This window comes from Delphinapterus leucas, chromosome 3 (genome assembly GCF_059928025.1).
Source record: "Delphinapterus leucas isolate spDelLeu-1000000601 "Yukka" chromosome 3, BTC_Dleu_Yukka2, whole genome shotgun sequence".
Classification (NCBI taxonomy): domain Eukaryota; kingdom Metazoa; phylum Chordata; class Mammalia; order Artiodactyla; family Monodontidae; genus Delphinapterus; species Delphinapterus leucas.
In genome coordinates, this window is record NC_143131.1 from 90,684,763 (window position 1) to 90,699,148 (window position 14,386).

At 37.8% G+C, this 14,386-nt stretch overlaps 1 protein-coding gene across 2 annotated transcripts in view; it reads right to left on the reverse strand.

Moving 5' to 3' along the window:
- Positions 1–6,153: 6,153 nt before the first annotated feature.
- PJA2 (praja ring finger ubiquitin ligase 2) overlaps positions 6,154–14,386 on the reverse strand; it is a 76,377-nt gene continuing 68,144 nt past the window's right edge. For both annotated transcript variants that reach the window (XM_022591535.3, XM_089909171.1), the window contains 3 exons: positions 12,371–12,485; positions 11,876–11,997; positions 6,154–9,318 (listed from right to left, as the gene is read on the reverse strand). In XM_022591535.3, the coding sequence (XP_022447243.2) occupies positions 9,193–9,318; positions 11,876–11,997; positions 12,371–12,485 (363 nt within the window). In that variant the 3' untranslated portion in view covers positions 6,154–9,192. The remainder of the gene's footprint in view (positions 9,319–11,875; positions 11,998–12,370; positions 12,486–14,386) is intronic.

Sequence of the window (14,386 nt, forward strand, 5' to 3'; positions counted from 1 at the left end):
CCGTGGTATCCGTAACTGGAGATGATGAGGCCATGGGTACTCATTAACCAAAAGGATTAGCTATCTGGGGCAGAGACTAATTAGGACAGAACAAGACCATGTGGAGTAGATTTAGGGTGAAGAATAGTAGGGACTTGACATTTATCCCCATTCAATCACAACCTGCTTTCTACCCAGGGCTTACCAGTGTGAAACATAACAGGCTTCCTTGACCACATTATTGTTCTTACTTAGAGATGTGGGTAATGGTCACTGGTACTGTGGGGACCACAGGGACTGACAAGAGAATGATTGAGGCAGAATTCTCTCTGCAGTGGATTGGAAAGTAACATAAACTTCTGCAGCTGCTGAGATCTTTTGCTTTCTTCAGGTAGGGGACTAAAGCAATTTAATATGTTTAGGCTCCTCTCAGCCTCTTTGGGCTGATTGATAAAGGTAATTACCAACTTCAGAGTAGTTTTTGGTCCAAATGTTAGGTTAGGCTATTGAACTTGCAGGTCAGTCTGTGAGAACTATCAGTGCTGAAGCTGAAATTTACTTCATTTATTCTTACCTTGAGGGTTAACTCACTTGCCTATGCAGGATGCAACAGAACAAAGCAGTGAAGAGCACTGGAGTGGAATCCTGACTCCCCTACTTACTAGCTGTGTGACCGTTGGCAGCTACTTAACCTTTCGATGCCCTTTGGAGATTAGAAGTCTACATCTAAAAATTTTTGTTAGGATTAACTAAGATAATGCATGTAAAACTACCTACAAACGTTCCTGGCATACAGTATGCACTCAATAAACGTTAGCTAATTTACTGTCCTATGACATCTTTCTGCACCTCTTCTGTTCCTTATAACCCGAGTTCTTTTTCAACTAAAGACTCACTCAAATTCTCTGCAGTAATGGCTTGTGTATGTATTACTGTAATGGATGCCCATTTTTTTTTTTTTTTTTTTTTTTGCGGTACGTGGGCCTCTCACTGCTGTGACCTCTCCCCCTGCGGAGCACAGGCTCCGGACGCGCAGGCCCAGCGGCCATGGCTCACGGGCCCAGCCGCTCCGCGGCATGTGGGAACTTCCCGGACCGGGGCACGAACCCGTGTCCCCTGCATCGGCAGGCGGACTCTCAACCACTGCGCCACCAGGGAAGCCCACGGATGCCCATTTTGGTGTGAGGAGCAGATGGGGATGAAAAGTAAGGAGCTATGACTGCTTCTCCGTTCTAGTGTCCACAGTAACGAGGCTCCGCTTCCTGCCCTCCACTGCAGTTGCCTTCCTTCCCAATCCACTCTCGCATATCTTCTCCCACTTGTAGTTTCTAGTTGCTCTTACTTTCTGCTGCCTCATCGCTTCAGCATGATCGTGGCTACTCACAACTTTAATCCCTCCTCGTACAACCCTTTTGCTGAATTCATCTCCCATTTCCTACTGGGAATTGCCTATTTCCCAACCAAAATAGGCAAATTTAGTGAGAGGACCTGCTGGCCTGCGTAACCTTTAGCCCCTGGCCATTGGCCAACCTCTGAATGGATGGGCCTTGAGTCTGATGCCCCCACCAGTCAAATCAGCTGTGGATGGGGTGAGTGGGATTTCTTGACCTGCAGTATCCCATCCCTTTAAGCAGGGTCTACAGGCGTTGGGAGACAATTCATGGGTTTCTTGTGTTTCTCATGTCTTCTGAGCAAGAGGCATTGACAGCTTTGCTCTGTACTGGAGTCTGTATAGAAAAATCCTAGAAAACAGTTATATATTATCCCTCCCTCATCCCCCCAGGTCAGAGGACAGATTTGTTTCCTGACCAAGATAACATATAATGTCTTTCTCCAGGGCAAGGTTAGGCAGGCTTACCAGCAGTCCCTTTATAAGACTAGGGTTTCCTAAGCTCGAGTTTTCTCATCTGTGCTACAGACTCACTGTGTGTCCAGCGTCCACCTGGGCCAAGCTCTGCATTGTCCGTGAGGGACATGGGGGCAACGGGAACTGTTTAGGCGATTATGTAGCTCATGCTGCCCACTGTACCATGAGAAATAAAACCCTTTGTCTCTGATCCAGGGGTCCCATAGATTCAGCTAGAATCTATGAAATGTGTTAGCTTACAAGCAGGGTAAACTCTCAGACCCTCGGCAGCTCTGGACAATGAGAAGGGATGCTTCAAGTAGGGTGGCCATGGCAGGCACCATCTAATGCAGCCTTCTACTCTGCTTCCTATTTATAAAGTGTCACCTACAAAAGGATTAAATAAGCTCTAGGGGCTTCTCCAGGACCTGATTTGGGGGAGAAAAATGCGTTATACAGCAGTGGGGGTGGCGAGGAGACAAGAACCCAAAGGATTGTGCAGCATTTCTGCCCTCCCTGAGTGAGCCTTGGCATGCGTAGGTGTGGCACCTCTGTGTACCATGGTGCTGCTGCTGAGTCAGGCAGGGGCTGTCCTAACACAACTGTGCATCTGCATAGCGTTTAGTGCCCTTGCTGCCCAGTTCATTCGGCTTCTATGGTAATCACAGTGTAGCAAATTTGACAGTGGTGCTTACTCCTTGTCCAGCCCTTAGTAAGACAGTTTTCAGGGTATGTTAGCCCTGGCTCTCCAGCATGGTTACAAAAGCCAGCAGGAAAGCAATGTCTCAGAATTGCCTGCTTTATGTTCCATTTTCTGGGGAAAAACACACTGGATGCTTATGTGTAAATGCCTTAGAGCACAGGGAGTAGGGAGCAAAGGTAATAATACAACACAAATAAGGTGAAACACTGTTAAGTTTTGCTTCTCTCCATTATGGCCAGCCCCATCTCTGGAAAAAAAATATATCTTTCCAAATTCTCTGGTTGTGAGATATCATGACCTGCTGGGGGCCATAGGGCATATAACCTCCTAAGAGATCTTCAACCTATAAATACAGTAACACAGCTATAGATCATTGGGGAATGGGGGTAGCTGCCGGTAGCTAGTCACCTTGGGGGGCTCGGCAAGTGTTCTTCTTTCTCCCTGCTTTGGTTGTTTCTTGTTTGGATAATCACATGCACCCTCCAGGCCAAGAAGAACTCCTTCCCATACAGTGAATCCAGCTGCTTTGGGAAGAAACGTGTAATAGAGTCTCCTCAATATAGGGAACACTCCAGGAGGCCAGGGAGTTTGATGATCTTGTTAACAGTTGTGCTAGATTAGGCACTTGATAAACATTTGTTAAACAGATAGCAGCTCAGCACACGGAGTTAATTTGTTGGCTTTGATGAAAGTGTCGTGTCCACAGATTCAGGGAGGATGCCAGCCTGATATGTTTATTATTTTATAAGACAACTAATTTTTATTAAAAAATTTAAGCATCTTCCTTCAGGGGCTCTTTACTCATTTAGGTTGGGCTATAACCCCGGGTCACTTGCGAGTCATCATCATCCAATCTAGGCTAGAGCTTGCTTTCCAGACAAGGTTGATTTTGTAAAGCTCCCCAACTCCTATCCGCATCTGCCTTAAATGTGAATTTAAACTAAAATAAAAACTCTGACATTCTTTAGTGGCACCAAACCTAGGGTACTGCAATACCAGGGTTGAAGGATCCTTGCTCCAGGTCAGGAGGAGGAATTGTTTGTGGATCACAAAGGCCGATCACAATGGTGGTACATCGTGAAGCCCCTTATAATATGTGCAACACTTGAGGTCTTTTAACAAGAAAATGGAAATAGAATAGACAAGAGAACTAAGGCATAGCTTAAATGCCTGGAAAGAATTTAAAATACCATTTAAGGACTGAAATCAAAAGGAAACCCTGTGTCAAATGTTTGTTTCTAATGATGAAGCAGTCTGGGGGTTAAGTTCTCCACTCTGAGTGATTGCAACTGTGACGGCAAATGTCCATGGCTTCTGAAGGAAGAAATCCAGAGACTTTTGGAAAGGGTAGGGCTAGTTGCTTATAGACAGATATCTGCATTAGTAAGGTCTCACTGGTTGAAGAGACAAGAGGATGCCACACACCTCTCAGGCCAGAGAGAGTTTCCGCAGAATAATTTAAGGATCCCAAATAGTACGGCCAAGGTAGGAAGTTCTCATCAGATCTTAATGGTTAACTAAGAAACTTCACTAAGTAGGACATTATAACTTTGGTCAGCAGTATATTACTTAAGGCAAAAATGTCTCTCTATAACAATTTAGCAAAATAATACAAAAAGGAAAAACTAACAAAATATTTTTCAGAATTTTAAAGACCCCCCACTTTTCCCATTTTTAAAACTCAGACTACATTTCAAACAACTTAGTAAATATTAACGTTGATCATATAGGTTGTTCCTACCCAGGAAGGTGGCATGAACTACACAGAACCCTCAGGCTCTTGTTTAAGAACCAGGACTCAATTTTTTCATTTGTAAAAGTTGGGGCAATATAAACTACGCTGCAGATTCATTATGAAGATTAGCTAAAACAGAAAGCCTAACACAATGTCTAATATTTAGCACTTCATAAATGGGAACTATTCTTATAATGTAAAAATGCATTTTTCTCAGTGAATCTTATTAAGAATTGCTGCTTTATAATCAAAGGAAAAGAAATAATGGTGGCTTGCATAATTTCTCTTACTGACAGTGAATGGCTAAGAGGTATTATCTTTCCAAAAAAAATAAGATAAAGACCTCCCCTCTCTAATATTTACTAAAAACTGCATATTGATTATAAACTAAGAATACAAAATGGAATAAACTGCCACATCCAAGCATGCACCCTTTTAGTAAAACTGACATTAATTACATTTTATTTCTTTTGATTTAATAGTTTCCATGTCAAATCCTTTCCACTCCTGAGAGGTGATTAAGATGCTTTTTTATTCCCCATGACTTTGCACATCAACAAAGAACACTTTTTTCAAACCTTTACCCATGCACAAACAGGAGTACTGAACCTTTAATTTAGTCTTTATAGAGAAAACAGAAGCAGAGTGATTAAGTGACTTGTCAAGGTCATGTTACTTCAAATATCATTAATTTTTGAGAGGAAAAAAAGTAGATTCCAAAAATTAGAAAAATGAGGTTGACATTGATCACTTATCAAATTCTAGAGAAGATGAACAGATGGCATGTGAGCAGTTAGAAAAGGAGGTTGTATGGTTTCACTAAGAGTGAAGCACTTCCAGCTAACTTCATTTGTTTTCTTGATTTAATATACTAGCAGATTAGGCTACTTCCATAGTGCCTGTCGACCAAACAGGACAAAATTTCTTACGGTGTCCTTTTAGGAACCATGAAGAAACAAAAGTACTTAAGTGACTGGTAGTTGCTTCAACAACTGTACCCAGAGTACTGACTGGTGGATCAAAGTCATCTAGAGGGCAGTCTACAGTGGCATTCTGAAGAGGGTCTGTATTTCATCCTGTTCTATTCAGTATTTATCAGTAACTTGGACAAAGCCACTAAACACCAAAGGCATACTTCATCAAAATTGGGACTGATGCAGGATGAGAGAAGAATCAGAATTCATATGGACCTTTACAAGTTAAATTTAGTAAGGATGAATGTAGTCCAATTAGGTTAAGAAGAAATTGTGTAAGTAATTATTAGGAACAGACTTGGCTTACCAGCAATACCTTGAAGTTTAGCAAGAGACAACAATGTGATACGCTTGCCTAATAATGATGGTAATGATAATAATATCAACATATACGAGTCATAACAGTCATATGAGAGTCACTTTGATGTTGGCAATAATGCTTCTGGACCTTGCTCTAGTCAGAGGAACTGTGTTTAGTTCTGAGCAACACATTTTAAGTTAGGGATGGAAATAGCCAATGCCAGGCTGGTCTAGAATAGATATCATGCAAGATCTGAGAAGTGTGAAGCCTGAGGGAAGACAGGAAGAGGTGGTCACACAGAAGAGACAGGACTTTTCTGCCTAGCTTCACATATGTGCTATTTATAGGAACATTTGGGTGATACTTTTCTAATGAAATCCAACCCTTGTAGGGGTGCTGAGTGGCTCCAACTCTGGAAGTCCATCAACCACTTCTGTACAGCTGAGGTCTCTGTTAGGGTTTTCCTTCTTAGATCACAGTTAAAGGAGTATAAAATCACGTGCTCAGGAGCCTATTCCAGACTTCCTTAGTAGCTGTGTACTTTGCTATAAACACTAAATCCTCCAGGGGGTTACATTATAGAAGTGATAAGACTACACAATTAAATATTAGAAATGACCACTGAGTATATCCTGTTTATTGTTTATGATTTACACGAAAAATGATGGATTGGGGTTGTAGAACAATAAACCAATCATTACGTTTAGACCTGGGCTTTTGAAAAACTTGCATTCCATTTTAACAGTTCACATATATTTAACAGTTTATATATAAATGCAGATCACAAATAAGACTTAGTTAGCTTAGAGATAAACAATTAAGAAACACGAAAGAAAACCACATAGATCTACCTTTAAATATCAGCATTCAAATTACAAGAAAGAAGAAGACGTTTAAAAAAATAAAATTATTAGGTCAAGTCACTTAACATATAATAGAGAAATAAGAGAAACAATACTTTTATTAATATTTATATTTCTAATTTACCTTCATATATTCTTTACTTTTTCAAAAGGAGCCAAGACGTGATCAAACAATATTTAGGTGTCCTAACTTGTCATCCTCAGCTTATATCAGCTTGTTACAATGAAAATTCTAAAACCTCAATTTTCTTTTTAAAAGAATTTTTAAGCCAATTCTTATTCAACTTTTCTCCTTCATAGCAGCTGTTTACAGATAGCAGGGAGCCAAGAATGAAGGGCAGAAACAGATGGAAAGCAAAAAGTACAACAGCTATCTTAAGTTCAGCTCTCAACACTGCTGGTTGAATTTGGAACCAAAACCTCTTAACAACTGGCAGATAATAGTTAAATGTTAACAGCCAAAGAAGAAATATTTTCTTTGGGACAGCTGCTATCTAGGAAGAGAAAACCAAGGTCCCTTTACACTGCCTAAATATAATGTGTGTGGCTTATTACAGAGAAATCTGTAACAACGTCAGTTTAACCACTAAGTGTCACAACTGATCATAATTATTTAAAGGAAACAAACAACAACAATAAAAATCACACTAGCCACAAATTTCCACAATATACACATGAGAATTAATTTTAATTTGATTTGACTCCTTGACACTAACTGATCATCAATGAAATACGGTATGGAAAGATCACAGAGTAGAAAACAAGCAAAGATTAGTTTATACAACAGTGACTATATACATCAGAAGAAAAACATGCTACCTAATGCAACATTAAGGCTTGAATGTAAGCATTTCCAAAGTCACAGAAGCCCCAAAGAACCCCTAAATTACAAAGTCACCACATTACATGCATGCAATGTTCAGTTTTGTTTTACCCATAAAAGGATACACAGTATTTTGCTGTAAGGACCAGACACATTTACAATATATGCAAAAATTAGAATGCAAGTGTTATGTTCCTTATATTTAAGCCTCAAATGTGCCAACAGTGAAAATTCATTTATTTTTAAGAATGACGAAAAGAGGTGGAATATAAATATGCAGAGGAATTACACAAATAAAATGTAATTTTGCATTTGGGAAGCCATATAAACATTCTTTTTATGTGTCTAAACTAAATCATCATTGTACTACTTGGATGGAGGTACACTCACTATGTGTTTTACTATTTTACTTGCTCAAATGTGGCATTCTAACACCCATCATTCTCTAGTGTTGATACCTAATCACATCCGTAAATTAAATATTATGTCCATGTTGATACATACTTGCTTACTGGGTGTGATCACCTAAACAGAAAGCTGTGCACTCTTAGTCTGGTTACATGATTACAAAGATGACCCTGTGGGTCAAATTTCCCATTAAAAAAAAAGTAAAGTAAGGAAAGCTGATTTCCTCACTTTTGTAAAAGCTTGTGAACAGATCTCTTTCAGAGGATAAATGTGAGGTCAGCATCTTCTTTTCTCTTTTAGAGAAAGGAAATCAAGAACAGAACCTGTTCAGTTCTGTTCATACAGTCACTAGGCAATCATACAATCTATTCCTTTTTCACCCATGGCTTAATTTGAAACTACTTGTTTTTATTTTAGTTCCAGGTGAATAATTTTCCCAAAATAAATTAGTGTAAAGAAACAAAGGCTGATAATGTAGTATGACTAATCCTTGTTCAACAATATTTTAAAATAAGAAATTATAACATAGTAAGGTTTAGATATGTTGTAAAAAGGTATGGCCAAATCTGTCCTGGACCCCATCAGTTTTATGCTTTATACAAGACAGCACAATTAATCTAGTTTTTTAAGGATTCAGATTTTCCTTCGGGATACAACAGAATGAGTGTTTTAAAACACTTTACGCTTGTTTTCAGACTTTCCAAAATAGTTCAGAGCCAAAATTACCTTTAACTATATCCAGTGTTTATTACACAAATGTGCCATGAGTGTTCTGGACCTTCAAGTATAATTTTAACCAAATAGAAAGGACTTCATAAGGCCATCTAATTCATCTCACTGTACCAAGCACTGAGCACATGAGATTGTTTATATGCTTTACTAACCTTACTTTAAGCACATCCACCATTTCAAATATAATAACTTATTTTACTACCTAACCATTTCAAGGAGATTACATTTAAGGTTTTAAAATTTTGTGATGCTCTAGCCAGAAGTTTTGTTTGGCATTCTAAAAAGTCCTAATTTTAAACGAAGATGAAAGAGTAAGTTATCTTCTTATAAAACCACTCAGTATTATGAACCAAGAGGTTTTGAGGAAGCAAAAGCAAAGGGACCAATGAAAAAGCATGCTTTAGAATTCTTTTTTATTTCCAACGAAACCAAATTTTACTACTGTTGTGATCACAATCTTCACATTTGACGCAAATAGGAAAACTTAATTATAATCACTTAGTGGCAGTACTTCAGACAAAACCAATAATGTGTGCCACACAGATGATTATTTCTTCTGGATAAAGTTAATCAATAAGCTTGATATTACAATTAATAACATATTAAACTAAAGAAAATGAATGCACTACTTCAACATTCAGCTTGAAAATGTTTAGTACTTTCTGCAAACCTAAATTTAGTTTAGAAAGGTTAATATTCTCTTTCTAAACTATGGCATAGACTATATATAGCATTTTAAATATATTTATATATAATTATTTGCACATCATATTTTAGAAGGATCTGCAGATTTACTTTGATAGACCGATCTCATTCAAGTGTTCAGGCTTAGGGGGCTTCTGCAGTACTGTCGTTTGCAGGTGGGGCATCATGATCAGGCTCAGAGGAAGCAGCTGCAGGTGTTTCCATCACAGCAGGTGGGAAATGACGGCGGCACACAGGGCATGTCCCTGACTGGGGGGAGAAAAAAACAAGTTCACAGCCAATGGAAAGATCTTAACTGCTACAAAGTATCAGAGCAGTATCATTATCCTCAAAACAAGTCAAATAACTTAAAAACAAAACCAAATAAACTTCAAATCCACACAGTACAGAGAGGCAAAATTTTGATGCTATTTCCTCTTCATCCCAATCAGACTCAATTTCTCTGAGGGTAAACAGTGTCTCCTAATCATGTTTGCATCTTTTAGGTCACTCATCTTTCATGTAGTGAGTATTAATTATGAGTCTACTACATGCTCCACTTGGCACTGGTGCTACAAGGGTGAGCAAGGAGTCATAGGGCATGTCTTCACCTGAACCGAATGCATATATTAGAGAAACCAGAGACCTAATTAATTCACATATTTATTACACCAAATTATCCCCCTAGGACCTTCCTCATATATACTAAAGCCTTACTTTAGTGTAGCACAGATATGTCAAAGCAGATGGACCGCAGACCTTCGTTATAAGCCATATACTTCCTTTTCAAAAAGATATGGAGAGTTAGGTGCCTTCTAAATGATAAATCAATGAGGGAAAGTGGAACAGGGAAAGCTGTTAGACTGGGAGTACATTATTTTAGGACCAATGGAAGGTTATAGAGATGTGTCATCTGGCGATATGTTATCCCCTCACAAATCTTGTCTTTTTCCCAGAGATGTCCCTGATAGAAAAAAGGTTGAAGAAATCAGGCTATTGAAGGTGACAAAGATTCAGAACCTGGAAACCTTCTCCCTAGAGGAAAGGCTTCACAATAAGCTGCCTCCTGACGGGAGACAGACTAAAGAGATTATTACCTTGGGTTAAAGCAAAATCAATGACAATTCAAGATGTACAACATACATAATATTTACAATTCAAGAATTTAATTCAGCAAACATTTATTGTGCACTTGCCATTCAGGCGGGGCCAAAAGAGCAACATTTTAGAGTCAAGTGTATGAGTACAGTCTCAATCAACCACACACTAGCTGTGTAACCTTGGATGAATAACAATGATTGGAAAATGAGAATAAGGATACCAATATGTCCCAGAGTTACTGTTAGGAGTAAATGGGAAAACACACATCAATCATCCAGCGATACCTGACACAGAGCAGGCACAGACAACACCAGATCCTTCTTAAGGCTCTGATACTATTGTGGGAGTTTAAAAAAGAGGATATTAAGGATAGAAAAGGTCGAATTTAAGCGGACCTACCTAGATCATCTATTCTTACAGTAAGGGGAAGATCACACCAGGCTAAGCAAACATGAGTAAATGTACAGAGGAGTAAATCTGATGAGACAGACTAGATCACAGAAGGCCTGGAAAGCCTAGACAGAAACTTCAGATTTTTTACTTTTTTTTTTTTGCGGTACACGGGCCTCTCACTGTTGTGGCCTCTCCCATTGCGGAGCACAGCCTCCGGACGCGGAGGCTCAGCGGCCATAGCTCACGGGCCCAGCCGCTCCGCGGCATGTGGGATCTTCCCGGACCGGGGCACGAACCCGCGTCCCCTATATTGGCAGGCAGACTCTCAACCACTGCGCCACCAGGGAAGCCCGAAACTTTAGATTTTATAAAGGAATCATGAACATTTCTGCACTGGATTTTAGATATCAACTAGAGTTTTGACAAAGATGAAGTAGCAGTAGAGGGGGAGCAACAGCAAAGAAAGAGAAAGGAAAGAAAAGAAGGGAGAAAGGAGAGGGTAGGAAGTAAGAGAAGAGAGAAGGAAGGGAGTGGTTACAGAGAAGAAAGGGAGCCATATCCGTAAGTAATTAAGCTGGGAATGTGATTTGGGAATTTCTACTGAACTGCATGTAAATATCCTTTATGCAAGAATAGAATTCACTGAGAAGATGTAAGTAAAACTTTTTTTTTACTTAAGTAATTCAAATATACTTAAAAATTATTGGGTAAACATTGAAAAACAGTATATAAAAATTTGAATAGGAGGTACTTGGTAGGTTATTAAATATTTATCATATACATTTTAATTTTTAAAATTATTTTCTTGTAATATAGTTGATTTCCAATGTTGTGTTAATTTTTGCTATATAGCAAAGTGATTCAGTTATATATATTCTTTTTCATATTCTTTGCCATTACAGTTTATCCCAGGATATTAAATATTGTTCCCTGTGCTATATGGTAGGATCTTGTTGCTTTTCCTCATATACATTTTTAAAGATACCATCTCATATTAGCAGAATATCTGTACACTGTTATAGTACTCTGAGTAGTCCTAAAGGCTTCTTTGCTTAAGATATTCTTGAAAACATCAAATTTCAGGGATATAATCAAAGATCTAATTAGCTTTATCCTAAAATCATTTGCCTATATTGTTTTTAGACAATGTTAGTAAGGTAAAATAGTTTGATATATCATTAATCTGTAATCATTAAAAGGTAACCAATTTTAAACACTGAATTAAAAATTACTACGAGTATGTAGCTAAATAAAATAGGCTTAAAAGACACTACTATCATCATTAACTTGTAGGAGAAACTATTAACTTTAAAAAAGTAAATCTGCAACTCACCTTCTGCAACCAAATTGAGACACAAGGTTTGTGAAAGAAATGATGACAGGGTAACTCTGTTGCTATATCATCCTTAATATACTCACTGCAACAGATTGGACAGCATTGCTCCTGACCAATAGCTGAAAACAAATAATTTGATTTATCAATCCCATGAAGTTCAATTTTAATAAAATTGAAAACCAACATATTAACTCATAGACAACACCTATGAAAGGCAAAAGAACCAGACTTTGGTGAATTAATTGGCAAAAGTGTTTTAGCTTAATACATGACAATTTGGAATTTAATAAACATTGCTTTTGTAGAAAAGTTGTCCCAGCCTATCACTTGATAAATTAAAAAATTCCACTAGGTAAAAGTTTGTCTGAATTAGGTTTCATACAAAATCTAATGAAAGTTTCTGACAGTCACTATTTTATCTTCTAGGTGCATTGGTAATATACTTGAATATGCAAAGTATCGTTCAACATTAGAGATCAACTTTGCCCTTACCAGTGTGATCTTCAAGAACAAGGGTCTCTGGAAGACCATCAATGCTCTCCTTACTGGCTGGTGGATTGGCCACCTCAACATCCACTGCAAGAGACTCTAAATGTGCCAGGGCAGTCTGAAAATGAAAAGTAGCATTTCTTTGTTAGGAAACACTTTTTAAAACAGTAATGAAAAACTATTTTTAAAGGTATCTTCCAAAATTATACCCACCATTATCCTCTTCCTACTGGTTTCTTTTGCTTCAGTCCCTGCCCTTTTTGCCTCCTTCCAAAAGGAACTATCACCAAACCAAAAAATCAAAAAACACAGGAAAAAAAAATCCCTACTTTTCACAAGTACAACAAAAATCTATCTTGTCTCAATAACCATTTACTTGTCCATCATACTTATATTTTCAAGAGTGGTTACCTCTTCCAACTTATGAGCTTATATATGAGATCAATAACATGAAAGGAAATAAATACTTTGAACAGGTTCAACTCATGAAATATAAAATGTGGCCAAGGTTACAAGATGTTAAAGGTAGGGAAGCAAATAATGCATTTCTGAACGGCTGTATCTGCTACTGGTATAGAGTCAGCACACCCACATTACTGGTTCACTAGTACTGGCACAACTCATTTTATTGCACTTTGCAGATACTGCATGTTTTTACAAATTGAAGGTTTCTGGCAACCCTGGCTCAAACAAATCTATCAGTCCCACTTTTTCCAACAGTATTTCTCACTTCATGTCTCTGTGTCACATTCTGGTAATTCTCACAATATTTAAAACTTTTTCAATATTATTATAATTGTTATGGTGATCTGTGATCAGTGATCTTTGATGTTACTACTATGACTCACTGAAGGCTAAGATGATGGTTAGCATTTTTTAGCAATAAAGTGTTTTTTAATTCAGGTATGTACATTTTTTTTGGACATACTGCTATTGCACACTTAATTGACTACAGTATAGTGTAAACATAACTTTTATATGCACTGAGAAACCAAAAATTTGTGTGACTCACTTTATTGTAGTGCTCTTGAACTGAACCTGGAATATCTCTGAGGTATGCCTGTATTCCTAGGCTATCTGGGTTGTGAACTTTATTTAGGAGTTCAAATGTCTGGAAAAAGTCATTAGCAGGAATGGAAAGAACAGCAAATCATATGACCATCTAGTATGAGTCACCCTCATCTTTTTGTGGCTTGATTAGCCCTTATGGCTACAATTAGGTTAGAACTGCAGAAAGGACCTATAATCACAGGATCTAAAAGGAAGAAACACACCAAGTATCCACAGATGAATGGATGAACAAAATGTGGTTGGTAAAGATAAATATTCAATATATAGTCAAATTCAGAATATTTTGATATCGTAATATGGTAGTATATTAACCACTTCACTAAGAATAAACGTTAAAGGACAAGAGTATTAAAAATAATTATACTACAATAACTTATTAATGAATACTCAATATAAGAAAAGGTAAACTGTGACATCAAAAACATAAGAGTGGGGAAATAAAAGGGTAGAGTTTTTGTAGGCAATTGAAGTTATCAGCATAAAGTAGGCTGTTAAGATGTTTTATGTAAACCTCATGGTAACCACAAAGCAAAAGTCTACATTAGATTCACAAAAGGTAAAAAAATCACCAAGTCACAAAAGAAGACAATAAGAGAGGGAGAAAGTAACAAGGGAACTACAAAACAGCCAGACAACATAATAAGAAGGCATTAGTAAGCTCTTATCTATCAATAATTACTCTAATATAAATGGACTAAATTCTCCAATCAAAAGGCATACAGTGGTGAATGGAAAAAAAACCAAGACCCAACTACATGCTGCCTGTAAGAGACTCACTTCAGCTTTAAGGAAACACATAGGCTCAAAAGTGAAGGGATGGAAAAAGACACTCCATTCAAGTGGAAACCAAAGAGAGCAGGGGCAGCTATACTTATATCAGACAAAAGAGACTTTGAGCCAAAAATGGTAACAAGAGGCAAAGAAGATTATTATACAATGATACAGAAT